Source organism: Tenrec ecaudatus, chromosome 6 (genome assembly GCF_050624435.1).
Source record: "Tenrec ecaudatus isolate mTenEca1 chromosome 6, mTenEca1.hap1, whole genome shotgun sequence".
Lineage (NCBI taxonomy): Eukaryota > Metazoa > Chordata > Mammalia > Afrosoricida > Tenrecidae > Tenrec > Tenrec ecaudatus.
In genome coordinates this window covers 32,994,882-33,022,855 of record NC_134535.1, presented here as the reverse complement: position 1 = coordinate 33,022,855, position 27,974 = coordinate 32,994,882, and the positions used below count along the sequence as shown (strand labels likewise).

At 46.0% G+C, this 27,974-nt stretch overlaps 1 protein-coding gene across 1 annotated transcript in view; it reads left to right on the top strand.

Moving 5' to 3' along the window:
• The window catches only part of PLXNC1 (plexin C1), a 203,715-nt gene that overhangs the window by 29,028 nt on the left and 146,713 nt on the right, over positions 1 to 27,974 (top strand). The window contains exons 3-4 of the mRNA XM_075551175.1: positions 20,430 to 20,564; positions 25,706 to 25,806. Coding sequence (XP_075407290.1) covers positions 20,430 to 20,564; positions 25,706 to 25,806 — 236 coding nt within the window. The remainder of the gene's footprint in view (positions 1 to 20,429; positions 20,565 to 25,705; positions 25,807 to 27,974) is intronic.

Here is a 27,974-nt window from a genome sequence, read left to right as displayed (position 1 = left end):
GTCAGTTTGCTCTGTCAGTTGGCGCCCTTCAAATGCCACCTCTTCATCAAGTCCGTCTAAGTCTCAAGTGATCTTGTTTTCGCCTTCTCTCCTACAATACGCATGCTCTGTATCATCCTTCTAGCTCCTTACAAGTGCCTTGCTTTGTTGCCTAAGTCCCCACCTTGACCTCCCCAGCTGGATTCTCAGTGTCTGGAGAAGGAAGCCACAAATTGCCTGGTAGAGGGCCGGTGCCCAGTAGACATTTGATTGAATATGTTTTCTCCGAAGGAAACCCAGTAACCTATGGGAAGGAATTTGTTTGTATACACATTCTTTTAAAGTACACATTGATCATCTTTCCTATGGTGGCGGCTCCGTTTCCCAGGGAGAGGTCAATACCCATGCTTCGTCCTGGACTGGTTGTTCGGTGCTACCAGGAAATACCTGTGGCGTTCTCCAACCTGGTGAGCCTGGTGGAGGCCTTTCCCGTGGCTGAAGAAGTCTCCATCCCTCCAAACCGGGCCTCCTCAGCCATGATCTTTTCAGATGTGGGATATTTTTGACAAGTGTTTTGACAAGAACGCTGTTTGCCCAAAGCCGAGCCAACCAAACTGTTACATGGTGAGTGGAGGTGAAGGAACACTCGGCTATAAATAGTCCCTCGTGGGACGGCCTGGTCTCGCCTGTCCTGTCTGCTCACCCCGGCCGCTGGTGTGCGGCCAGCCAGCGCATAGTGCCGTGGCCTTGGAGCAGGGATGAGCTTCGGCTTTGCCTGCGGAGGAGGAGGAGGGAGCTGGCTGCCCCTTCAAAGGCCACAGCAAATAGCAAGGGCAGGTTGTTTTGTTGGTTTGGTTATGGCTAACATTTGTACAGTGCCTCCTCTGCGCTGGTCACTCTCCGTGCTCTAATCTTCGTGTAATCCACTCCACAACCCTTGAGGTACCCGTGCTGTCATTGTTAGCTGTGGTTGAATTGCTTCCAACCGGCGGTGGCCTCCCACGGACAACGAAACAAAACGCAGCCTGGTCCTCCACTGTGCCCGTCAATGCAGTGATGTGCACTGCTGTGATCAGTCCGTAGCGTTTTCATTGGCTGATTTCAGAGACGGCCAGCCAGGCCTTTCTTCCTAGCCTGTCTCACTCTGCAGACCACTCTAAAATCTGTGCAGTATCCTAGCAGCCTCCATTGACAGGTGTGTGGCGGCCGCACATGAATTACCATGGCTGGGAATCCAACGTGGGTCTCCAGCATGGGCCGTGAGAATTCCACGGAGGAACCGACAAAGCCCTGCGGGTAATTTTGTGTGTTAAGTTGGGCTCTCTAAAGAAGCACAGCCAGCGACACTTGTATGTGTCGTGTATAGAAAGGGATTTCTATCAAGACATGACTTACATAGTTGTAGAAACAGGTAGGTCCAGCCCAGTTCAAGTCAGGCTTCTCGTGACTCGTGGAAGCTAATGAACAGGAAGAAGGATGATGAAGCAGAGACATCAGGGGGCACAGGGTGGTGGATGCAGAGGCCCGAAGTTGGTTGAATGAATCCACTGTACGTAGTCCGCGGAAGGCTCCTGGGATCAACAGGTGATGCAACAGGAGATCCAGGAACCAGACACAAGATCCAGCTCCAGCGGAGGGCCGAGGGCCAGAGAGGAGTCGGCTCTGCTCAGTCTCTCTCTGTCATACAAAAAGGCTTATGACATCCAGGTGGTATCATCAGGCTGTGAGTTGATCGGTAGGTTGAGCTCCGCCCCTCCCCTTACCCAGGCATGTCTAGTTGACTTATTCCCCAGCCATCACCGTATACTGTGTTCATGTTACGAACGAGGACACTGAGGTCTAGAGACGTTGCATAGCTTGCCCAGGATTGCACAGCAGCTGAGCAGAGATCTGAACCTAGATCAGCGTTTCGTGGACGGCACTGTTAACACTCAAGCTACACTGGCTTTGTAACCTCTGCACAGAAGACAATCTCATCCTGAGAGTTTGGGGGAGGCATGCTGCTGGGGGTCTGTGCAGAGAAACTGGCGCTCCTGAGATGGTTAGACATCCTCCACCCCAGGGAAGAATTCCACCCCTGGAGGGAGCACGGCTGACCATCTGACCAAGGGAAGACTGCAACTCTGGTAGATCCCTGGGATTGAAAGCCCCCCTCTCAGAGATGACCTCAGGAGAACTCCCTCTTTCCACACAAGTTTTGAGTGACGAATGGGAGCTGAGCTGGCCCCACCAGGCTCTCTAGACCAGCCCAATAATTCCCTCACTTATCCTCTTGGATGCAGCCCTAAATTATCCAGAGAACCAAAGTCCCGGGATTGGACAGACGATTTGGGAGCCACCATTAATCCCCAAATCCCTTTATTCAAAAGCTTCTCCGTCTTCCTTGCCAGCTTGTCATCCACACTGTTAGAAAAGACAAACGTTGATAGACACAAGTCTGGCTTCTTAAGCCACAGCGTGGAGGAACTAACGGGTGGTGGAGAACAGTACCAAGCCCAAAGCAGACGCAGGCGCTGGGAGGAAGAGGGGGAAGAGGGCTTGGATCTCTGGCAGCTGACTCACCCGTTTCTCACTGATCGAGGGTTGACAGCATTTTGACACGGGCTGTGCACTGGAGTCTAAGCCTGTTTGGATGAGAGACAGACAGCAGCGACGGGGCCAATGACTGTTTTGGTTTGTTTGTTTGTTTGTTTTTAACAACACAAAAAAAGAAAAAACAAAACCAGAAAAACCCTGACTTCTCCAATCTCTGAAAAGCTCGTGGAGTTTCTGTAAAATTTGGTGCAGCTCTAAACCTCATGCTATGAAACTGTTCTTCTTGCTGTAAAAGTAATGTATGCTTACACAGGAAGCTGTAAGCTAGCAGAGGGTGGGAGAGGCAAGGGGGAAGCAAAAAGACAGCCATAATTTCATCACATAGAGGCAACAGCAGTCGACAGGTTGGGTGCTGCTTTATTTGTTTATTTGTGTCTCTATTTTTATGTGAGAGCAGACCCTCTACACTATTTTGTCTCTCCTTGTTAACCAGAGGAAATGCTTATACGTAAACCCTATTGCCCATCCTGTGCAAACCGTTTCATTACTTTTGTGAGTTGCTGCCGATTTGATTCCGACTCGTGGAGACCCATGTGTACAGAATAGAACTGCCTCCTGGGGTTTTCAGAGGAGCGCTGGTGGCTTCGTGGTTATGCGTTTGGGCTGCTCCCCACAAGGTAAGCAGTTTGAAACCACCAACCACTCCGTGACTTTTCCGAAGCAGACTGCCAGGGCTGCTCTCTGAGGAACCTCTTCGTGGGTTCAAGCCATCGACCTTCCAGCTACAACCTTTCCTCTAGTGAGGGAGAAAGTTTGTGCTACCCAGGAGCCCCTCATGGTCTTCATCAGTATGCCATATCCCATCACGTGGGAATATTACACGCGGAATTTAAGCTGATGTATGAAGTCACTCTCGCCTATTATTAATAGCAAGACATGCGTTTTGTCCTAGTAAGGAGATGTTTACCTCCGAAGGTGAGGTTTGGCAATGATCTCTGGAAACACTCAAGGCTTGGTCGTATGCCAATGCCTTAACGGCTGTCCCTCTCCCTTCCTACTCCTAAGTCCCCTTATTAGGTTTTAGAGACGTGGAAGGGATTTAGAGCTGCGGGGACCCTGAAGGAGCATCTAGCAGGCCCCCTAATTTCATCTGTGTGTGTTTTGAAAGGCCATGGAACAGGTTACGTCCACTCATGTCCCCGCCACTTCCCACCCCTGTTATTTCCCCATTTTACTTCCTTTCTGGACATGATCGCATGCTATAATTTTTCGAGTTGTCAGCATCTCCACTGAGATCAGCTGAAAAAAATTATATATATATATATCTACGGCAACTCTGAACTCAGTGTTTGGGAATCTGCTGTGCACATGATCCCCAGCCAGCCACGCGGCAAAGTCTCTCTCCCGATCCGCCCCACGTCCATCCTGTGGCTTGGATGCCTGTGAGCTGGCTCTGTGGCATGTAGCAAACTGTCCTCACCTCAAGGGCAAAGTGGAATCTCTTTCAGCTTTTCCAGGTGGGAAAATAAGTAATAGCGGAATTTGCATGAAATTTAAAATTTGTAACTTTATGCCTGCTCATTAACCTTTCTTGTAAGCGTAAAATATAAGAAGGCAGTGGGTGAAGAATAATAATAGCTAGTATTTCTGAGCCCTTACCATGTGCCAGGCATCAGGATCCGCATTTGCTTGGGCTAACACATCTAATCCTTACGTGTAGCAGCTATGGCCACCTTGAATTTATAAATGATAGAACCCGAGGCTTAGACAGGTTAGAGAGCTCTCTCAAGGTGATTTCTACAGAATCAATCTGTTGTTGCAGAAGTTCACATTTTCAACCCCTAGCATGCCAGGTGGCACAAGCGGTTGGCATTCTTAGAGGGCGCAGTCTACCCAGGGGAACTGCAGATAAAAGGCCTGGAGATGTATTTCCAGAGAAACGAGTCATCAAAATCCTAGGCATTCTCCCCCCGTTACTGCAGGTGGGAATTAACCCACTGAGACAGTTAAGGTTTATTGTGCCATCCTGGCCGATGAACACATGTGGGGTTAATTGAAGGGCGGAGAGATAAAATGGCTCGGTGAGCCTCACCTTTCTAGTTCTCGGGTCTCTTGCTCTCTGATGGTCGGACCAAGGTGCAGCTGCCTTAGCCAGTTCCCTGCTTCAGCTGGCAAGGCTCACTTCCTGTGAGACATCCCTGAGTGGAAGCCGCATGGACCTACCTTGCTGCAGCCCTGGGTGCTGGAGCAGCCGTGTGGAGACCCCTGTCAGCAGAGATGCTTACATCACCACTGAATTCAAAGACTTTCTACCCAGTGGCCTGTGAGCCTCCTGCATTTGGCATCATTATGTATGTTTTGTGAGTTTGAGGAGGACTTTGTAGATTGGTGTTGGACATGTGGGCTACGTTGGATTTATGGGCTTGGACCGGACAGGGTTGGGATGCTTTCTGAATGTACACTTACCCTTTATATAAAATTCTCTCTTATATACATATGAGTTTATGTGGGTTTGTTTCCCGAGTTTACCCAGACTAACACACCCACAATGAGTGGGAAGGCAATGTGTTTTCTGACGTGACTAACAATCACAATGTAACAAGCCCTGGCAGTACAATGGAAGACCAGGTGCCCTTCCGAGGGAGAAAAGACCGGGCAGTCCTTAAAGGTGAAAACTCACTGCCATCCCGTCAGTACTGAACTCACAGAGATCCCATCTGACAGGGTAGAACTCTCCCTGTGAGTTTCTGGGACTGTAAGTGTGTGCAGGAGTAGAAAGCCCTGTCTTTCTCCCTTGGAGCTGCTGGTGGTTTCGAACTGCTCACCTTTCAGATTACAGCCTAATGCATAACCACTATGCCACAACCTGGAACACCCCATGAAGCAGTTCTACTCTGTCTGACAGGATGGCGATGAGTCAGAATTGACTTGATGGCTCAGAACACCAGCCAACCATTCAAATGTAGTCTGTGGAGCTTGGGAGAGTTTGTGGAATCGGTTTTTATTTTCTTCTTAATATTTATTGTATCTTAGTTGATTCCAATGGGAAACTGAGGTTTTAAGCTACGGGACTTTGGCTTCTGTGGTTTGGGGGAAAGCCTCCTGGCAAGTTAGGCCAGTGCAGACTTCTTGACTGGAAAGGAAGAGCCTTCTCTTTGGGAAGCCTCCAGGTCCTCTCAGAACCCAGCTTTCCCCCACTGGGATTCCCGTGAGCAAAGGCACGAGTTTTGTGGTCAAGCTGATGCTTTTGAATGACTCCCGAGAGATAGAAGGCCAGTCTGGGGTTTTCCCAACCTCTTGAGGCTAAAGTAGGGTTTGGGGTACAGGAAGAAAAGAGGAACTTCTCACAAACGTAGGAGGCCCTCAGGAACCTGTCCCCACAAAGAGCATACATTTATTCAGATGCTGGAGTGAAGCTGAACCCAGCTCCAGAAAGTTCTTCCTGTATTCAAGAAGAAGATAGACAGTTAATACCAGAAATGCCCATCGTGACTCTCTTATGAAAGTTCCCAAGTGGAGAAAAGAGGGGAGGGAATACTAGATCATTATATGGACAAGCTCTGTGTTCACTCCCAAAGAAACTTTACAGGAAAGAGAAGGCGGCCCTGAGGAAGCCAGCCCCACGGACCTGGGCCATTGCCGACGTGAGGCAACGGACGCACAAGTCAAAGCCGGAAGTGTCACAACGTAGAAGCAGGCCCCGTGGTTGACTATGAAACCTGTTTCGAGGCTCACCCCACCTCACTCCCCTTGTGAGTCTGCAGGAACTTCCCGATTTTAAAACGGAAAATGCACAGATCAAGAACCTTGCAACTCGGGGCGGTGTGCTTCTCTTACTGTTTACCTTAAATCAGTCGATTGGAAACAGTAGAGGGGTTGACCTTCATTTTTATACTTCACCTTTAGGGCTCCGAACTACCGGCACTCATTAAACACCATTGAGGAATGATGGTGCTTGCCCTTGTGTGTATCTCAGTGCATGTGTCTCTGTGGTGGTTTATGTCGCCTCTGGTTTTCCAGTAAATTGTTTATAGGAGAGAGCAGGGTAGAGAGACACACAGAGGTTTAACTTGTTCACCCATAAAAAAGGCATGTTGTTGTGTGCTGTTGGGTTAGTTCTGAGTCATAGTAACCTTGGTAAGATAGAGCCAAACTCCCCTCAAAGGGCTTACCAGGATCCCTAGTGGTGCTGTGGGATAAGAACCATGCTGCTCACCACAAGATCAGCGGTTCAGACCCCCCAGCCGCTCCTCAGGAGAAAGACGAGGCTGTCTGCTACCATAAAGATTGACAGCCTTGGAGACCGCTACAGGGTCACTGTGAGCTGGAATCATCCCGATGGTAGTGGGTTTGCTTTTGGGGTTTTGATCTTAGCACCTCGTGGGTCCAAATGAATGACCTTTTTGGTTAGCAGCTGAGCATTTAACCGGTCCACCCCTAGTGCTCTTGAATGAGGCACAAGAAAATAACTTTGGACTTCAAATTGTGTAGCCTTTTGAGTACTTACTGCTTTCCTACGTCATGGTGATAAGCTCACTGCCATCCAGTCGATTCTGACTCCTAGTGTCCACGCTGGATAGAGTCGAGCTGTCCGTCACCCAGGTTTCTGAGACTGAGTCTTTATGAGAGTAGACAGCCTCAGCTCTCTCCTAGAGCAGCTGCTGGTTGGAGCCACTGAGCTGGGGGTTAGCCACTGAGTGTACAGCCCACTACGGTAACCAGTGTAAAGGGAGGAAAAAAAATCCAACTACCATTTGTTGAATTCCGCGCCACCCGCCCCCCTTTCATTTTCTTCCCTGCCATGTCTTTTTTTATTATTAAACATTTTATTAGGGGCTCATACAACTCTTATCACAATCCATACATATACATACATCAATTGTATAAAGCACATCTGTACATTCTTTGTCCTAATCATTTTTAAAGCATTTGCTCTCCACTTAAGCCCTTTGCATCAGGTCCTCTTTTTTTTTTTCCCTCTCCCTCCACACTCCCCCCTCCTCCCTCATGAGCCATGTCTTTTTTGTGAGTGATGTTGGATTTTTAATGCAAGGGTCTGGTATGAAAGTCCCTACTTGGGGACTGTAGCTGGGGAGGATTTTATTGTATGCAGCAAAAATCCCCAGGCTAGTTAGTCACCGGCCGTGAGGCTTCAGGAAGATGCCAAGTGAAGCGGTATGTTGACACGTACTGAAATCCTCTATTGGAGAAATCTGTTTTCTACACAGGTTTCAGATGGAAATATCTGAAGAGTCTTATGAAATAGTGAATGCTAACAGAGGACTTTTTTTCTTTTAATAAGTAGCTACTGGACACCTTTTAAGGGCCAAGCACTGTTCTAAGTTCTGTGAGTATAAAAGCAAGCCAAACAGACCTGACTCCCTGCTCCCAAGGTGGGGAAAGACACCACAGAAGCAAGTGCATGGGGGAAATTAGTGATAGATTGAAGTCATTTCAGATCGTGATAGCACTCTGAAGAAAATAGAGAGATGGATTAGCGTAATCGCAGGGTGTGCTAGAGAGGCAATCAAGGAGAGCTTCTCAGAGGAGGTGACATTTAAGGCCAAGTGGATGAAGATGCATGTGAGAATATACTGGGAGTGGCTCAACTTGACATCAGGATCGCTTTGATGAAGGTTGGATTCTGGAAACAAGAGTCAAAAACCTACATCATGCCCAGAGGGGGAAGGGTATGTGCAAACTGGGTGAAGTTTCTCTGGTGCAAATTCCATCCATTTGGGGTTTCTGTGACTCACTGTCGAGTCTCGCTTTGCCTTACTGATCATGCTCCCTTTCCGAGGCTGCCCAGCTAAAGCCAGCCACAGAAGACATCTTTCCCTTCTGGCTTTGTCCCCTGTGCCACTGTCTCCAGGAAGTTTGGGCCCTTGGTGGCCCAGGGGGCTGGGGCTGGGGCTGGCCTGCAGGGGATGGGGCAGAGGTGGTTAAGCAGAACTGGGAGGGGAGAAGGGGAACCTGTCTGGAATCATCTCAGAGAGAGGAGACTGAGGACCGCTCTGTGTACACAAAGGTCCCAAGCCCTCCTTCCAGCAATTGGGGTCCCTGGCAGTGAACCTTTGAACTGTGTTCTTGCACTTCCCTCAGGACTGTGGTGATCGCTCTGTACACCATCTAGCAAACAGGCTGGGTCCCACTCATCCTCAGACACTTAAATTATCTAAATTGTATGGATTAATTTATTTGAAGACAATACACAGACAGGGTACACAAAGGATATCCAAAGAAAACCAGATGTGATGTGAGGGATAGTGCATTTGGAGTTGTTCCACCAGGTCAGACTGTTAATCAATCTTTATTCTATTTGAGGTTCTGAAAAGATTGAGTAACGGTGTGTGACAAGAATGGCCTGATTTGTGGCAGATGGGGGACTGGTTTTGTCACCTCGATGATGCACCTGCTCATGCAGCCATCTCAGTGCACTAGTTTTTGGCAGAAAGCTAGCATGTCTCTCTTGCCCCATGCACCTGACTCACTTGACCTCGCTCCCTGTGACTTCTTTTTGTTTCTACCAATGAAGAGGGACATGAAAGAACAGCAAATTTATGACAGAAGAGCTGAAGTAAAAAACAAGGGAGGTGCTGTCAGCCATCCAAACAGATGAGTTTGAAGAACATTACCAAGAATGGAATCACAGATTTGACAAATGTATTAAGTGTAATGGAGAATACTTTGAAGGTGTAAAGTTGTTTTATTAAAAAATTTAAATAGCTTTAAAAAATCCATTTTTCTGAGGGGTACCCCCTCATATACTACCTTGTATTCTGTAAAAATCACCCATTCTGGCCTCTGTGGCAACCAGTGATACCAGTTTCATGGATGTCCTTCCAGAATCATGATCTCTACAAACAAAAGCTAATAACCCCCAGCTACTGTCGACAAGACTCTGCCTCATGTGTGTCTGCGTAGAATTGTGCCCCATAGGGCTTGGGTGGGTTGTTGTTGTTTTAATCATTTTATTGGGGGCTCATACAGCTCTTATCATAATCCATCCATCCATCCATTGTGTCAAGCACATTTGTACATTTGTTGCCCTCATCATTCTCAAAACATTTGCTCTCCACTTGAGCCCTTGGTATCAGCTCCTCATTCCCACCCCCACCTTCCCCTCCCTCATGGACCCTTGATAATTTATAAATTATGAATATTTTCCCATGTCTTATACTGCCCGCCATCTTGGTGGTTTTTTTAAGCAGCTTTATTGGCATATAATTCATATCTCATACGATTCAATGGTCTAAATATGTCACAAAGGGTTGTGCAGTCAGCACAATCAATTTTAGGGCATTTTTTGCCTTCTTGCATAGGGTTTCCAGTAGCTGGTTTCTCCCCGAAGCAGGTCACCAGGTCTTTCTCCCAAGGAGCCCTGGGTAGACTTGAACCTCCAACCTTTCAGTGAGTGGTCAAGCGCATTAATCATTTATTTGCACTACCCAAGAACTGCTTACAAGCACAAGGGAAGATGTTCTTTCCCTTGGCTATGAAATCAACGTTGCTGTCGTTGTTGTTAGTTGCCATTGAGTCAGTTAAGATTTGTGGTGACCCGATGCATGACAGAACGAAACATTGCCTGGTCCTGAGACATCTTCATGATCATTAGCATAGACAACCTAGTTTATCACATATGTTGTTGTTGCCTTTTTCATGAGGTAAAATCTTAGTGTTTATAACATATCCATACACCAAGAGCTTTCCACTCAGTGTGATGGCTAACTCATGTTCCATCGTTTACTTCATAATGTAGCTAGCTAGTTCCCTCTTATTGGACATTAAAGCAGTTTTCAATCTCTGTTTTAATACATGATGTTGTAATGATTCTTCATGTCCACACGCTATTTCACATATATAAAGAGACTAGAGGTCCGAGGATGTGCGTCATCATTGTGATAGATAATTGTCATTTGTTTTCCAGTGCAGTCTTGTTCCCACCAGGAGTGAAGCTTCGCAATAGACACCAGCATCAGTAATTATCAGGACAAGCGCCAATATCAGCCATGCCAGGTGGCATATTCTAGAAACCAATGGGTAAATCTTGCACACAGTAAACTTTGACAATTACCCAAAAAGAAAGAAAGGGAAGGAGGGAGGAAGAAAAGCTATCCTGACCTAAGTAAACCTTCTAGAACATTCTACTGGTCCCTCCATCTGTCTGCACCAACCATACTCTTAGCAAAATATGCCCCCAGTGAAAATTGGACTGCAGCTCTAAGTCATTTTAAATGGTCAATATGGTAGTGCTTTTTGTAAATTAGGTATTTGTTTTTTCATTTTTATGCAAACAGCATCACTATTTATTTCCAAAACTTCCATTGCACCAAACAGAAACTCTATGCCCATTAGGCAATAAGTCCCATACTACTCTTCTCCCATCACCTGATACCCATTCATCTACTTTCTGTACCACTGTATTTACCTATTCTAGCTATTTCATATAACTGGGGTAGTATAATATCTACTTTTTGGTCTTAAATTAAATTCCAGACTTATACTCATCAAACGACTTCTTCAAAGGAGTAAAAGAGAACCTCCAGATTGGTGGAATATTTGGGGGTCCAACATATCTGATAAAGGTCTAATCTCTAAAATTTATGGAAAACAGCTCAGCAATAAAAAGACCAAGAATCCAATTGGTCAGAGAATATGACCAAACATGTCCCCAAAGAGGACATTCAATGCCTGCAATTATTAGCTGTGAGAGAGATGCAAATAAAAAATACAATGAAATATCTTACCCCCAACAATCATGGCACTGTTAAGACAAACAAACAAAAATAACAGATAATAACAAATGTTGACGAGGTCGTGGGGAGACCAGATCCTTATACACTGCTGGTGGGAATGTAAAAGGATACAACCATTGTGGAAATGGTTAAAAAGCTCGAAACAGAAATACACTGTGATCCAGCAATCACACTGCTAGATATCTACCCTAAAGAGATAAAAGCTGTAACATGAATAGGCATTTACACACTCATGTTTGTTGAATTATCCAAAAAGATGCAAACAACTTAAGTGCTTTTCAGTAGAGGAATAAGCAAACTGTGATACATATACACACACTAAACACAGTGAAAAGGAGAAAGATGAATATGAAATATCTCACGACACAGATGATGAAGGACATTATACTGAATAAAATAAGTCAATCACAAAAAGACAGATATTGTGTGAGACCACCATTATTTTTTTTAAAACTAGAAAAACTTTACACATGGGATTTTAAAAGTAATTTTGATGGTTACCAAGGATGGCAGTAGAAGAGAGGAAAAACTGAAAACTGGCTGGAAGACACATGTGCTAATGATGGTCAAAGGACCGGTTATACACTATCTGGAGGAAGATGCTGAGGTGACAGCAAGAACAAAGAGCGCTGAAGTAATTACGGTCACATAGATCATCCTGTAACAATAGTATTAACAAACAATAACTTACGAATGGCTGCATAAGTTGATAGGTATGCTGGAGAGGTATGGGAGGATGTACATCCACTTGCAGATGTAGGTTTGGTTGTGGATATTTCTACATATGTATGTGTAGGTGTCACAGATGTGTTCATGTAGGCCACAGAACACACAAGGATTACAATCGTGGAACATTCTCAGACATAACCTGACACCGTACAGAATGATGTTCTTAGGCTTGTGGGTGTGAGACCATAGTCTCAGGGGACGACGTCTATGTCAATTGGCACAACACTGTCCATAAAGACTGAGTTCTGCAACATTCTACCTTGATGAGCAGCATCTGGAGTCTTAAAAGCTCACAAGCCATCATCGAAAGTACAACTATGGGTCTCTTCTCATTCGGAGCACAGGAGAGGGAAGAAAACCAAGGACTCAAGGAAGCAGTCAGTACGGAGAACCAATGGACCGCATGAACCACAGCCTACTATGACCAAGAGCAGGTGGACTAGATGGTGCCCAGCTACCACTATGGCCTATGATTGTCCACTATGGAATGACATCAGAGGGCCCCAAAAGATCAGGAAGGAAATGCAGAGTAAAAAACAAAATCCATCCAAAAGACCAGACTGACTTACCAGTCGGACAGAAACTGGAAGAGCCCTGAGACTATGACCCTAAGACCCTCTTCTAGCGTGGAACAGAGCCATTCCCAGAGACTGCCAACAGACAGGCCCATAAAACAGCAGTGACAGCCGAGAAGAAAATGTTCTTTAAAGCAATCAGTTTGATGAGCTCCAAAGGAGAACATTTGTCCAAGACGAAGATGAGAAGACAGACAGGGGTAGAAAATGTAGACAAGAGGAAACAGGGAACATAGGGAGGGAATTTGGAAAGTGCGGATAGATTGTGGAAAATATAGCCAGTCACGGAATGCTTTACAAACTTCCTCCCACACATGCACGTATACACACACACACACACACACAGAGAGAGAGAGAGAAAATAAACTCCAAGCACCATGTCATTTCACTCGTATACATTTCACTGTGCATCTCTGAAAAAAAAAAAAGACCATTTCTTTTTAACCATATTATCACACCTAGTAAAATCACCAGTAGTTCTGGAGAGTTATCTAACATGCTATCCTTATCATTAAAGTTAGGCAGCCTGTTGGTGCAGTGGTTACGCTTTGGGCTGTTACCCATAATGTCAGTAGTTTGACCACCAGTTGCTCCAATGGAGAAAGATGAGGCTTTTTATTTCTGTTAAGTGCTACAGCCTCAGAACCCCACATGGGCGGTTCTCCTCTGCCCTATAGGGTTGCTATGAGTCAGAATCAACCCAGTGGTAGTGAGTGAATGACTGATAATTACATTTCCCTGATTGACTCAAAAATGCCTTTTTAGGTATAACTGTAGGCATGTATATATATATATATATATGCTAATTTATAATGAAGGGGATAGAGACCAATGTACATACATTTATATGTTAAGTATTAAGATAGCAGATGGACTTTGGGCCTCTGCTCCAGGTCTCCCTTAACACAAGAACACTTTGTTCTGATAACCTGGCACTGAAGACAAAATGGGTGCATAAGCAAATGTGGTGAAGAAAGCAGATGGTGCCCAGCTATCAAAAGATATAGCATCTGGGGTCTTAAAGGCTTGAAGGTAAATAAGCAGCCATCCAGCAGGGAAGCAAATAAGCCCACATGGAAAAAACACACCAGCCTGTGTGATCATGAGGTGTTGACAGGATCAGGTATCTGGTATCAAAAGATCCAAAACAACTATATCGATACAAACGAGGGGGTTTGGTGTAGAGACTCAAAGCCCATCTGTAAACAATTGGACATCCCCCCGCAGAACTGTTATAAGGAAAGTATTGACAAAACACACATCATTCCTCTAGTTCAGGAGTCCTCGAACTACAGCCTGTGGGTCACATGCAGCCCGCCGAGGACATTTGTCCGGCCCACCCAGGTTTTTCCCCCTTTTGTTTTTTTTTAACTTCAAAATAATATATGTGCAGTGTACATAGGAATTTGTTCATAGTTTTTATTTTTAAACTATAGTCCGGCCCTCCAACAGGTCTGAGGGACAGTGAACTGGCCCCCTGCTTAAAAAGTTTGAGGACCCCTGCCAAGTTCCTGAATGCTTCCTTTCTGCGGTCCAGCCGCAGTGGATGAGGGTCTCCGGCTAGGTGGGTAAGGCGTCGACGAGTGGGAGACAGAAACCACACGACTCAAAGGTTGTGGGTGACTTCCCATTTTATTCATGCAAAGCTTCAACTTATATATTCTTTTTCTTGGCTTAAAGCTTATGGCCTGAGATCATACATTAGGAAATTCTCAGGCCACAAGACCGTAACAAGTTACATCAATCACATCATGATTCTTGGTTAAAAATTAGTACATCTTGAAACTAAAACTTTCTCAACTACAAGGGTGATAGACATAAAACTTCTAACAATAACTGAGCACACTTCATCCAACTAGGGCGCATTGTTCTAACTATGAAATCAATAAAGCATTAATACATTTCATTATCAAATATCACTTGACAAGCCTTGGCTGTTCTTTCTTAGGCTGTTCCTCTAGGGCTTTCATTTCTTGTTCTTACTTTTCCACTAAGTTCCCATAAATTAAACTCCCAAAAGTCTTTCTGTACCAAGGCATGAGTTGCCTCACAATAGGTAGCTTTGCTTCAGTGGACTTCAAACATCACGGAGGCCCTCCTCTTGCTAACCATTTCATAAAACTTAAACTACTAAAAGGAACTTGTACACCTTTCTTTGTTAACTATTCTTATGCCATTTTCACTGTAAGCCCTCGTATAAGGTAAATCAGGAGCAGGAACTCTGTTTCTCTTTGGGTTTTTTCCTGGGAGGGGGATGCCGTATTCTGTCCCCTGTGCGGTAACCAAGATAAGGAAAGGGAAAAACCGTGGGAAGAGGGTGACAAACTGTTTTAGAATCTTGCACAAAAGCACTCCAAATAATTATGGCAAGGCCAATCAAACAAGTCCAAATACATGTCGAGGGAGGGTTTGGGCAGCCAACTCCCACCGTCCAGCTTCTTTGAAGCCGGGCCAGGCGTCGTTCAACTCTGTCTTCGACGGCACGAGGCAGGACTGGTCCCCTCGCTTCCTCCCCCCACTACCATTACCCAGTTCTAATTTACAAATCTGGCTAGACCGGAGAACAGAACACACATTGGTACAGATAAGCGCTCTCAACACATGGAATTCAGGACAGACAAACCGTTCAGGAGCAGTAGTGGGAGTTGCCATATCATGCGGGTAGGGAGATGGTCGGGGAGGGGGAGGGGAAGAAAGGGGGAGCCCATCACAAGGTTAGATATATAGCTGCCCTGCCAAAGGGGACAAATAACAGAAATGTGAGCGAAGGGAGACAACGGACAGTGTAAGATACAAAATAATACTAACAATATATCATTGATCAAGGATTCAAGAGGTGAGAGGGTGGGGCAGGGAGGGGAAACAAGAGGAGCTATGCCAAGGGCTGAGTAGAAAGTGTTTTGAAAATGATGACGGCAACATACATAACAAATATGCTTGATACAATTGATGTATGGAATGTTATAGGAGCTCTAAGAGCCCCCAGTAAAATGACCTTTTCATGCCCTTTTATAGTTGCTTTGTTGAAATGGGTGTCTGACAAGGTCCTCAAATCACATGTGGTTGTTCTGTCTCTTAATTTAGAGCAACTTCCCCACTTCCTTCACTTTCCTGCTCTGTATCTGGAAAGTAGTGGTTACTTATTGGGCTGCTAACTGCAAGGTCAGCAGTTTGAAACCAGCAGCCCTCCCAGGAAGGAAGATGGGCCTTTCTAATCCCATAAAGAGTTACTTGTTGACCTGACCTGAGTTGTTTCTGGGTGCAAGTATCTCTTACTTGTTCCAGGACAGAAACTTCTTCCCTGGCTTCCGGAATGTTGATGACGGTCTTTTCTTTCTTACTCATTATTGGTGCTGATTATAATTTTATTCTTACCACCTTATTTTGAAATTTGGTGTTTCTTGTTTCTGTTGGGTTTCCTAGTTTGTGACCCACAGGAGGAGTGGATGCACAGTGATAATCAGGGATACACGGGTGGGTCTGCGATGGAGGGGCGGGAGTGAGTATAGGGAGGGAAGGGGGTTTGGGAAGCAGGAAATGAAGAGGGAGTGGGGAGGGAGCACTCTCACTGACTGTGATTGCCCAACGCATTTTAAAGGTAATTTAACCATGGGGGGAGGTGAGGGAATGTTCTAAAATTGATAGGGTAATGATTGCACAATTCTCCTTGATATGATTGAACCATTGAAGTGCATGCTATGTAAATCATGTGCCAATAAAACTGTTAAAATCTTTAAAACCGAGTTTCCGTCTCTGAAACCGACAGGGGCAGTTCTACCCTGCCCTACGGTTGCTCTGAGGCAGCATCACTGAGTTTGGGTTTGGGTCCTGATTTTAAAGAGATGAGATCATTGTCCTGTGGACTGTCCCGCATTTGGGGTTTAGCAATTTGATTTCCTGTGGCGTCAGCTAGCCATTCCTCTAGCCCTGTTTGCTCACGCTAAATGGGCGTTAGCACTTAGGGTGCAGACTCGGCTTCACTGGAAGAATCCTTGATGAGTGGTGACGCCACAGGATGTTCTGACGTGATCAATTCTTCAGGAGATACCTGGGCAGCAGTCTTTCTCCTCTGGACCCTCACTGCCAAATACTTTTTTTTTTTTTTAAAGCCAGCTTCCTATCGCTCCTCCTCTGTACCACCACCTTCTAGAACAGGATCAGCTGTGTGAATCTCGGCTGATTAAGGAAGCTTATGAAGTCGAGATGGGAAGATAAGAAGTTGGCAAGTCAATACTGTGGTCAGTCACTAGCTATCTTCGCTCCCAGTCCTCAGTAGGATTATCCAATAGAACTTTCCACAATGATGGTGATGTTCTGTATCGGGACGCTGCAATAAGAGAACCTCTCACAAGTAACGTGAAGCCACTTAAAATGCAGCTCACGGGACTGAGCAACTGGAATTTTAACTTAATATGACTTTAAAGTGGCGTATGGATACCATAGTAGACCATGAGACTTGAGAGTCATGTTTAAATAACTTGAGGCACAGATTTTGGTCCACCTTCCTTGAGGCCCAGCTGCCTCTTATTGTGGTGTTTCTATTTTCTTTTAAGCTGTGTGTAAGCTATACTTTGAGCGATCGTTGACGTTGGGAGAGCCGGTGCGGAATGGGGTGTCAATGTGGGGGCTCTAGGTGAGCCACTGGTTGCCCTGGCTCCTTGTGGATTTATCCCAAAGCTGATGCTGGAGGGGAGTCACTCATTCCAGGGCAAAGTCAGACTCAGGCCCAGGCGCTGGGAGTAGGAGTGACCTTGGGGAGACCCTCTGTGGACCCCATTACTACAGTGCCTTTGATTAAAGAACAAATTCCAAATTGATGTGATGCAGATAGCCCGTTACTGAGCAACACATCTATGAAAGTATTCTTCTTGTGCGGCGAATCTCAGTTGCCAACTTTTTCTTTCTAGACTCTGTGCTCAATGTAACGGATGTCCCAGAGGTGGCGATGCGTGTACTGAGATTATATCTGACATGTTTGAATGGACAACATGTTAAGCACTTTCAATATCTTCAGGATATATCGCGTGAAGTAATAGATGTGAAGATGGCTAAGACATGGTCCACACTCACAAGAAGCTTGCAATCTGGTGATAGAATGAAATCTATTGAGCACGGCTTTTACGAAGGGGGAAATTCCATTATCTTATTCCATTTCCCCATGAGTTTTTGGAAGCCTCCTTGCATTATATTTCACAATTCTCATTCGAGCCCTCGCAGAAGGCATTATGAGGCTCATTATACAGATGAGTTTCATTATGCAGATGAGGACGGTGAGACCTAGGGAGAGTAAGTATAGTAAGTTACCTGTTCAAAGGAGCACAGCTGCTTAAACAGCAAGGTCAAGATGCAAACTCAAGCCCAAGCCACCATTAGATCTCTCCTGGATTATTGTAATAGTGTCCTGACTGGTCTTTAACCCCGGGCTTCAAACCCCGCTCTCTGTCAGGGACCAGACTGTTCCCTTTCACTGTTCCTAACTCCGATCTGCCAGACCATGCCATCCCTCTGTTCAAAGCCCTGCATGGCTCTTTCACGTCTTCTCTCCCAGAGAAAAAGCAAAATCTGCACCCAGACCTACAGGACCCTGTCTAGGTCCACCCCTCTCACCCCTCACTCTGGCTCCTAACCCTGTCTACTTCACTGCCCGCCGTCCTCCCACCCCATGCTGACCTCCGCCCACTTCAAGGCTGGGTACTGGCGGTTCCTTCTTAAAAACATGCCTGGATATCTGAATGGTCGCTCCATCCCCCGCTGCAAGTCTCTAATAAGTGTCACCTTCTCAGTGAGGCGGCCCTGAACATATGTTCTCCATGCCTTTACCCCACTTTATTTTGTCTCACATCACTTATTACTTTTGAGTCTATTTTAGCCTCCTCCCATCTGTCAGATTCTTGTACCGGAGTGGCTTATGTGTTCCTCTCATCCGGAAAGCTGTGCCACTGGTGTTTCAAATCCCAGGGAAGTCACCCACTGCAGACCCGTTTCAGTGGAGCTTCTAGACCAAGACAGACTAGCAGGGAAGGCCTCTGGATCAGCTTCAGAAAACCAGCCACTGAAAACTCTCTGGGTCTGAGCAGAATGTCTTCCAATATGGTGCTTCACTGCTTAGCAATTCATGCCTTTGTACACAGGTCACCATGTATCGGCAGTGCTATTGGCCATTGAGGGCAACTAACACAACAGTGAAATGCTTTTATAATTCATTGATTTATTGTTAACAATTAAACCTGTCAATGAATTTATGGTTAATGTGGTAGTTACACAGTTCCATATCAACTGGATAAAAGAATGAAGGAGTGGAGTCTAGCCTGTCAATCAGGTCACATCCTGATGCTCCCTCCTTGTGTGGCCCTTCTCTGGGAACTTCCTCTCTCTCTTGATTCTGCCATCAGAAGAGGCAGGCCACTCTCTCTCTGCTTCACATTCCTGCTAACAAACCACATGGAGCCACTCCGATGGCAGCCAGAGCCCTGGAGATGCGTCCACTGCCATTGGATCCACAGGACTTTCCACCCACCAGCCTGTATCCAGCACCATAGCTAATATTAGACTTATGGGCTAATATCAGACGTATGGACCAGATCTGGACTAGGACATTTTATTGATGCATAATTACTTCTTGATATAAAGTTCTCTCTTACACATACATGAGTGTCAATGAATTTGTTTCTATCATCAACCTGGACTAACACAGTTAATAGCTGTTCCCACCCCCGGCACACACCCAAGGAGCTAAGTTCTATATCGGTAGGGATTTCCACCCCCTATTTTGATTGCTGCCATTTTCCAAATGCCTTGAACAGTGCCTGATACATTATAGTGTTTAGTAAACAGTTGTTTAAACTCAAGGATGTCCAGTTTAAAAGCCACGAAGTTCCACTTGTTCATATTTTAGAACATACTTGTTTATACCTATCAAGTTGGCCTGCATACTTTAAAATGCATTGATCATGTCGAATCATATAGGAAAAATCGAAGCAATACATGCATACATTGAGCCTACTGTCTTTAATCTGAAGGTCACTCTTGGATTAAGGTATGTCAGACACAAGCCACAGTATTTCCAACCCCCTCCTATGCATGTAAAAGCTGAACATTGCATAAGGAAGGCTGAAGAAGAATCTATTTGAACTACAGGGCTGGCGAAGAATACTGTAAGTGTCATGGACTGCCGAAAGAGCAAACAAATCTGTCCTGTACATCTGCTCCTTAGAGGCAAGGATAGTGATACTGCATCCCGCATACTTAGGACCTGTTATCAGGGGAAACCAGTCCCCGGAGAAGGACATTCTGCTGGGTCCCATGGAGGGGCAGCCAGAAAGAAGGCTCTTGGCCAGACGGGTGGACACAGTGGCCGCCACCATGGGCTCAAGCATAGCAACCATTCGGAGGGGGCACAGGAGCAGCCAGCGTTTCGTTCCGTTGTACGTCGAGTTGCTAGGAGTCAGAGCTGACTCAACACCTAGCAGCTTGACTTTGTACTGATGAAACTGCCACCTGTGGCTTCTGGTAGAGCAGAGGCAGTCTGAAATTGTTGACCATGACCTAGAGGTTAGGCTACTTTTCCAGTGTTTGGAGTGTGTGTGTGTGTGTGTGTGTGTGTGTGTGTGTGTGTGTGTGTGTGTGTGTGTGTGATTACCACCTGACAAAGCAGAAATACTGTGCTTGTTAGTAGCAGCCTCCTTGAGGCCCATGAGGATGAATAAGAAAGACAGTCCCTGAGTCGATATATATAACGTGTAAGAAAGGATGTGGTTTTAAAGCGAGGCTACACATTTTGCCATCCTGTCAGCTATTCAAAGTACTTAATGAAAATCTTTTCTCGTTTTGAACACCGAACCCAACAAACAAACAGGTTATTCTGGATGAGAATTTGACTTCAAATTGTCCAGAGGTGATCTACGAAATTAAAGAAGAAACCCCTGTCTTCTACAAACTTGTGCCTCACCCAGTGAATCACAGCTACATCTATCTAACAGCTGGGAAAGAGGTAGGTGGAAACACTAGTCATTGCTTCTGACTTATGAATAAAAATTGTTTAATTGATGTCATTATCTAGTAGTGGAGCTTTTACTTTGAACTACCAAGTTTAAACACTGCTGCAGGCTTTCAGGAGAGCCATGGGCATGGAATTAAAAACCGTACTGTCAGTAAGTAAGCAAGAAATATTGCCTATTTAGGCAATTTTATTATTGGCTATATTTCCAGTGCCAAGTTTTTCAGAGGTGGGTGTGCTTGCAAATGGGTGCATAATCAGCAAGGTAACTGAATTTCCACATTTATTGTGTGAGCACTGAACGGTTAGATGCATTTATGATTCTACCCAATGGGACTGGGTTTGGAATTTGGGGTTAATACCAGGCCACCCTCTCATACACATTCATGAACCAGGAAATATATGGTCCTTGCATCCCCCTCTTCATTTATCTGCCCGTTTTGGTTTTCCTTCTTGCTTCTGCTTCCTGAAACCAAGAGGAGACCTTTTTACATTTTGTTCATCTTTGCCAAGTGCTTTTCACCCAAGGAGGGGGGAAAGGAAACTAACTCATTTTGACTGACCCTCTACTGATTATATACTAGCTACTGTTCTAAGCGCAGTCTTTTTCTAGATGCATAGTGTCTGAATACATATACATGTGAAAGTATAATAAGCAACGTTAATGAAATATATTAATAATTTAATGGAGGGAAGTGACTCTTGTTTTATAGATGAAGAATCTAGGCTCGGAGAGGTTAAATAACTTATTCAAGGGCATCCAGAAGATCCTCATTATTTTCAGATTCCATATTTGCTAACCTGCCTACTCTCTAAAATTTCTCTGCAACCCCAAAATATCAACACTCCAGGGGTTTGGTGGTCATTTGCAAACATACACACGCACAAAGGGGCCCCGAATTTTAAGTTGTTGGATGCCACACACGTTCACAGCTGAGGTCGAACAAAGCGACACTCCGCCTTCTTGTTTTAGCTCTCTAACCATAAATGAATTTCCTTTTGTGGTCTAGTCAGTGCTGTGTTTTTTGCATTTCTGTGATTTTGGCTGGTGATTACACTGGTTAAAATGGCCCATGACCTGAACATGGTGTTGAATGCCATCCAGTGTTCACCTGTGCAAGAAGTCTGTGACATTCTCCACAGGGAAAATATGTAGGACAGATGTTACACTTCATTCTGGCACGACACACCATGCTGTTTGCCATTAGTCCAGTGTTAATGAATCAACAACGTGTATTGAATACGGTCTCTTTAAATGGAGACACAAAGCAAACCAGGTTATGCTTTGATGGTTTATGGAAACATTGTGACCAGAGGCTCTCACAGAGACCCACCCCCTGTTTCCCTAGCAGTAATGGTTCAGCATTTGCTAATCTGGTGTCCACGGAGGCTTTACAAAGCACAGCTACTGTGAACAGCACGAGAATAGACTGTACATGAAGTGGACCTTGCCAGATCTCTGCCCTGCTAACTGACATCAAATCTCAAAATTGTCAAAACTAACAGACTACTGCAGCATGTGGTTTTGCCCCCAGGATATTTTAAAACATGAAGTGCAATAAGTATAATCAAGATGCATATATAATATTTGAGCTCCTACTTAATCGTAAGCCCTAATCAAAGAACAATGAACTCTTACAAGGTGGTCCTCTACAGTGCTTGCTCCCCAGGAAGTGATCACTGAATATGTGGGTGCTATAGCAGAGAGGGACAAAAAGTCAGATGGTGCTGGGCTATCAGAAAGAATAGAGTCCGGGGTCTTAAAAGCTTGTCTTAAAACAAACAGCTATCTAAATGAGGTATCAGCTAAGTCCACATGAAAGGAACAAACCAGCCCATGTGAAGCAAGGATTGTAAATAATAAAATCCAAGATCAGAGAAGGCAATTATATTAGAGCTTAACTTCTGAGCACCCCATTTGCAGAAGGCTAAGTAGGAGTGAAAGCCCAAAATCCACTTGTCGCATCCCCAACCAGAAGGCCCCACACAGAGTATAAGGCTCCGCTGCATTCCCTCAAACTATTAATCAGGCATGGGAATAATCTTGCCCTCAGACAAAGTGCAATGGAAAGTGGGTTACCACAGACACCGTTAGGTTCAATGTAGCACATTATCATTTGTTTGCCTTTTTGACCTATTTTTCATTTGTTCTAGTTTCTATTATCTTCGACTTTCTCTTGGATTGAACTTTTCTTTGTGTTTTCTGGTTGCCATTCCTGGTTTGTTTGTTTTTTTCTGTATGGGTTTCTTTAAATGAAATCCAGAGTAGGTAAATCTATAGAGACAGCAGCTGGATTAATACTTCCTTAGGGTTATGGCAGGGAGGGAATAGTAATGGGTTCAAGAATGTAGACAATGTTCTAAAACTGATTATGGTGATGAATGCGCAACTCTTTAAAAATTTTAAATCATTGAATTGTGTGTTACATGAATTATATGGCAATAAACTGGAATGCCATGGGCGCCACCAAGGCCCTCAGTTCACTCCCATTTTCTTTCTGTTTCTCTCTCTCTCTCTCTTTCACTCAGTCTCTGGAGAATAGGATGACATCAATCTGTTCCCGGTGCATTTAGGGGTACAGAGTAGGTGTGCCAACATTCCGAAGCCTCTGAGAGTTCTAAATGGCCGTATTTTACCCTTAGCCCTTTGTTCGTTGTCCAGCCAGTTACTAACTCTATGGCCACATTGAGATGGCGACACCCACATGTTAGATATCTTTGTAGACCCACTCTTCTCCCTACAAAAATTTCCTGCCCCATTCATGTTAACTGCGTCAACACTTTTTATTACCTGCACCCCCCAGCAATCCCATCCTAGAAAGATTTTTGTGTACCCAACAAGCTATATATCAAGTCACCGTTCCCTTGTCCAGGCTTTCCTTATCCAAGCGCATCTCCGCGCCGCCGGGCCGAGGACAGACTGTGCTGCCTGAGAGAGCTGACAGCATTCCAGCCAAGAAGCTGGGAAGCCTGGCTTCAGCTGTGTGTTTTCCATGTGACTTTTTGAAATAGTGCACATAACTCATGGGTCTTCATTACTGCTTCTACGGACCCTGTCCCCCTGAGCCCTGAACCCAGGACCCTGGACAAGGAACCACTGTGCAAGACACTGGTATTGGCGGGTCTCCTTTACTGGAGGGTAAAAGGTTCTGGTCTGTAGTTTTCAAAGCTGGAGAGGAGAGGTGTAGACTGGGCATCGAAGTTGGTCATTGCTATAGTCTGTATTTAGGATTACTGTGAAATCCTATTAGTAAGACTCCGTTGTCCCTAGATTCATAGCCAGCGTAATCCCTGGAGCGGCAGTAATACCTAAGGAATATCCTTTCCAAGACAAACTAATCCATAGCCCATCCTTAGAATGCTACAAGTACGGGTCCAGTGAAACTCACCGCGTGGAGACACCTGAGTTGATGTGGAAAAGCGTGTTATTAGGAGAGAAGCATGTCCCAGTGTGCTATTTATTATGTCTTCTCCTTTACATAAAGTGCTGTGTCTGCAGATTGAAATGCACCGAGTAATAATTCTCCAAGAATGTCCTGGAGACTCATATGGCACTAGATGCTCTGAGCCAATGTGGTCCTAGGACCAGATGTTACTCTCCCAACATCCTGGTGCTTCAGCATATTCTAGCTCTCCCAGGGTCTTGTGCTAAGGAAACCGCGTCAGCGTCTCAGCCTAAGGTTTCCCACGCTTATTGAACCCTGGAGCCTGCTTGTCGCATCTCCGGCACTCACGCACCGCCATCGAGGCAATTCTGGTCCGGAGTGAGTGAGTCTATGGGGAAAAGTAGAATGTCCCGGTGGGGGTTGGAGACTGTAACTCTTTACGGGAGTAGACAGCCTCATCTCTCTCCCTTGGAACTGCTGGTGGTGTCGAATTGCTGACCTTGTGGTCAGCAGCCCAGCTCCTACCCACTACGTCCGTCATCAGGACTCTTATTAAAATCATTGTCGATGTTGGAAGACCTTGTCTGTGCTAGACAAGAATTGCAATGCCCTGATGGCAGTCGGGACTACCACGGCCCTTTTACCGATCAGGAAACTAAGTTCAGAGAGCTTATGTGACACTCATTTAAATTGCCCCCGATTTAAAGGGGGTTTGGTGACCTGCAAGACACCATCCATGTTCCGGTTCATTCTGGCTCAGACTCATTGTCTGCTCAGAGCATCTGTCAGAGCACCAAGGGCTGACAAACAGAAGGGCATCCCTGTCCTCCCTGAAGCCAACTAGACTTGAAGGATGCCCTCAGGAGAGTCCTCGTTTCCCTCCTAAACTCTTTCTAGAACTGTCCATTTTCTTGAACTTTTAAAGAAGCCACTTATACTATTTAATGTGTACAAGTTCTTGGCATCACGAGTTCCACAAGTATGCTTACAACCTGCTGCGTGTGTTTGCTTGTGATGCTCAGGTGTCTCCCATTGCCCTGCTTGGAGGCTCTGCCTGACTCACTAAATACCTCACCAGTCCGGGTCTGCCCAGCACAGTGCCTGCTCTGCGACAACCGGAAGGGGCAGTTCTGGGGGCAGGAAAGTGATTTGACTAAGCCCCCAATTTCTTTTCTTCTTAACTCCAATGGAAGGAGGGTGAGCCAGCCATTCAGGAGCTGAGGTGATGGAGCCAGCCCATGACAGAGAGAGAGGGGACCTCACTCCTGCTTCGCCTCATTTCCATGTCTGATACACCCTCTTCACACTGGCCCTCCTGGGACCGAGCCTCTTGTACCACCGCTTCCACCAGGTTCAATTCCAAGGTGCCACTGGCCACACGTAGACTGTTTCTGTATGCACAAATGGGTGACCCGCTTGCACGGTCCCTTGAGAAATGATTAGCAGATCAGGAATCTGATTGCCCATCAGACCCACTGGGAGCGCTCTTGCAAACAGGCCCCACCCCCAGACTTGGCTGGCTTCCTCAGAGGGAGAGGCAGAGGATCTGGAATGTGTACTTTCAAAAGCTCCTGATACAGCTGCTGCTTCCTCAGGCCCCAGAACTTGAGATCGGCTGCCCCATGGCTTTATGGGGCTTTGACAAGAACGAGGACGATGCCCTTTGCGGCCCTTCATCAGCTCGGGGCTGTCGTTTTCGTCCGGTGTTGCTTATAAATCCACCTGAATGGCTGACGTCTTTACTTTTAGGTCCGGAGAATTCGCGTGGCAAACTGCAACAAGCACAAAACCTGCATGGAGTGTCTGAAGGCAGCAGACCCTTACTGCGGCTGGTGTCACTCGCTGCAAAGGTATTTCCTGAACCCGTTCCTCGTCAGCTCACACTTTCAAAAAGCCCCATGCACGGAACACTTGTTGCCCTGCTTTACAATCCGTTGCAGTGACCCAGGGGACCCCATCTCTTGACCAACTCCAGTATCTTGATGTAATCCTGCTTAATGCCTAAAAATGCCCACAGCCTGGTCTGTTCTACCAATAAGATGACCTGGGCCGTGGTGATCCAGTCTGCGGCTGGGAGGGGTTGACTAGGGGAGGGGGCATGGGACATGTTTTGCTTTTACTTTCCCCGGCTCCCCAAGACATGAAAGACAGAGAGAGAGAGAGAGAGAGAGAGAGAGAGAGAGAGAGAGAGAGAGTGAGAGAGAGAGGTGCAAAGGTTCTCCCTCAGAGAAGATAAAAGAATCGGGATGTTAGAGGATTTTCAAATGAATCCTCAGTGTCATGTACTCCGCTGGCTCCGTGGAAGCCTCTTATTGATGGCGCTGTCTCTTTATGGGCGGTACAGCTGTGGGCCTGATGTACAATCTTGGTCTCCGGGCAGAAGCTGCCCAGCCTGGTCTTGAATTACGATGCTCATGACCCATCTAGGCTCAGGGGCGACTTGTATCAGCTTCCTAGCCATAGCAGTTCCTAAGCATCGCTGGGACCAGGCTGGTTGGATTCACTGTTGCCATGGCAACTCAGTACTCAGGCTCTTGCTATGGAGGCGAGGAGGAGAGAGCTGCAGCTCAGGCAGGGAAGGGAGGGGTGGGGTGGGTGGTGGATAGAACATAACAGTGTCTGTCAGTTTGGTGCTTTCAGCTTTTTACAGGTGAAAAAGGATAAGGAAGAGCCGAGCTGGTGGCGAGAAGCTGAAGGCTGAACCCGGGGCAGTTTAGGGCTGGGAAGCAGACCCGGGAAGAGGGTTGCAGAGGGGGCCGGGGAGGAAGCCAAGCGCCACACAGGCAGAGAGGGAAATACAATATAACCAAGAGGTTCGGGAAATAAACGGAAAATATGGGGATGGAATTAATTAAGAGTTCATGGAGGAAGTCAGAATCGGAGAAGCAGCAAGACGCATAATTGCCCTTGCGTTTTGCTGCGCGTCCTTACCGGGCTGTCTCCGTCAGAGTCACTGGCAGACAAAGCAGCAGGCCAGCAGCGTTCTCATGAATAATTGTAATTGGGCAAGAACGTTCTCTTCTCGTCGCTTGCCCAAGACTAGAGTTTGAGAAATTAACGAATTGTGGAAATGCTTTATCATTCCCCACCCGCTAAGCGGGTTTGCCCGAATCTTTCGGACCCCTTCTGTTTATGTAGGCCCCTGTCTCTTTGTGGGGTGCTACACGCAGGAGCAGATCCAGATGGTGGCGGCAGCAGTGGTGGTGGTGGTAATTGTGCTGGAACTGACGGTGTGGGTGCGACTGGTGGGGGTGTTGGTGGAGGTGGGGGCGGACAGTGGTCGTTGCTGTATGCTGTTGAATCGATTCTAACTCATAGCGACCCTACAGGACAGAGTAGAATTTCCCCCATGAGGGTTCCTAGGCTGTGTGAGAGCCGATGATCAGGTGCCTTTCCTCCAAGGAGATCATTGGTAAGTTAAAGCAACTCACGTTTCAGTTAGCAGTCAAGCACTTGCCCATTGGATCACCAGGGCTTCTTGGTAACCATTACCACTGAGATGATTCTGTTCCCCAAACCTCCAAGCTCGCTGCCATCACGTCGATTCCGACTCACACTAACCCTATAGGATAGGGTAGAACTGCCCCCGTGGGTTTCCGAAACTGAAACACTGTGTGGGAGTACAAAGCCTTACCTTTCTCCTGAGTAGCGGCTAGTGGTTTTGAACTGCTTACCTTGTAGCTAGCTGTTCAACTCGTAACCACTATGCCACCAGGGTTAAATAGCCACACGTGGCTAATAACTACTGTATCAGTCAGCCCAGGTCTGGGGTTCATGGGTATTGTCCAGGCTGGTGATATGAATTGGGAGTTGGCCATATTTAATTGACATCAGATCGCTCTTATGGTAACAGTATGTAAAACGCAGTGAAAAGTCACATAGATTTTCACCCCTTTCACCTTCATGGGCATATTTTAGTTCATTGTCCACTCCAGCCATTGAGCAATGCTTTCTACGCTAAGGAACTCACCTTTCAGTACTGAACCACTGCGTGGTTCTAATGTGACGTGTAGACTTT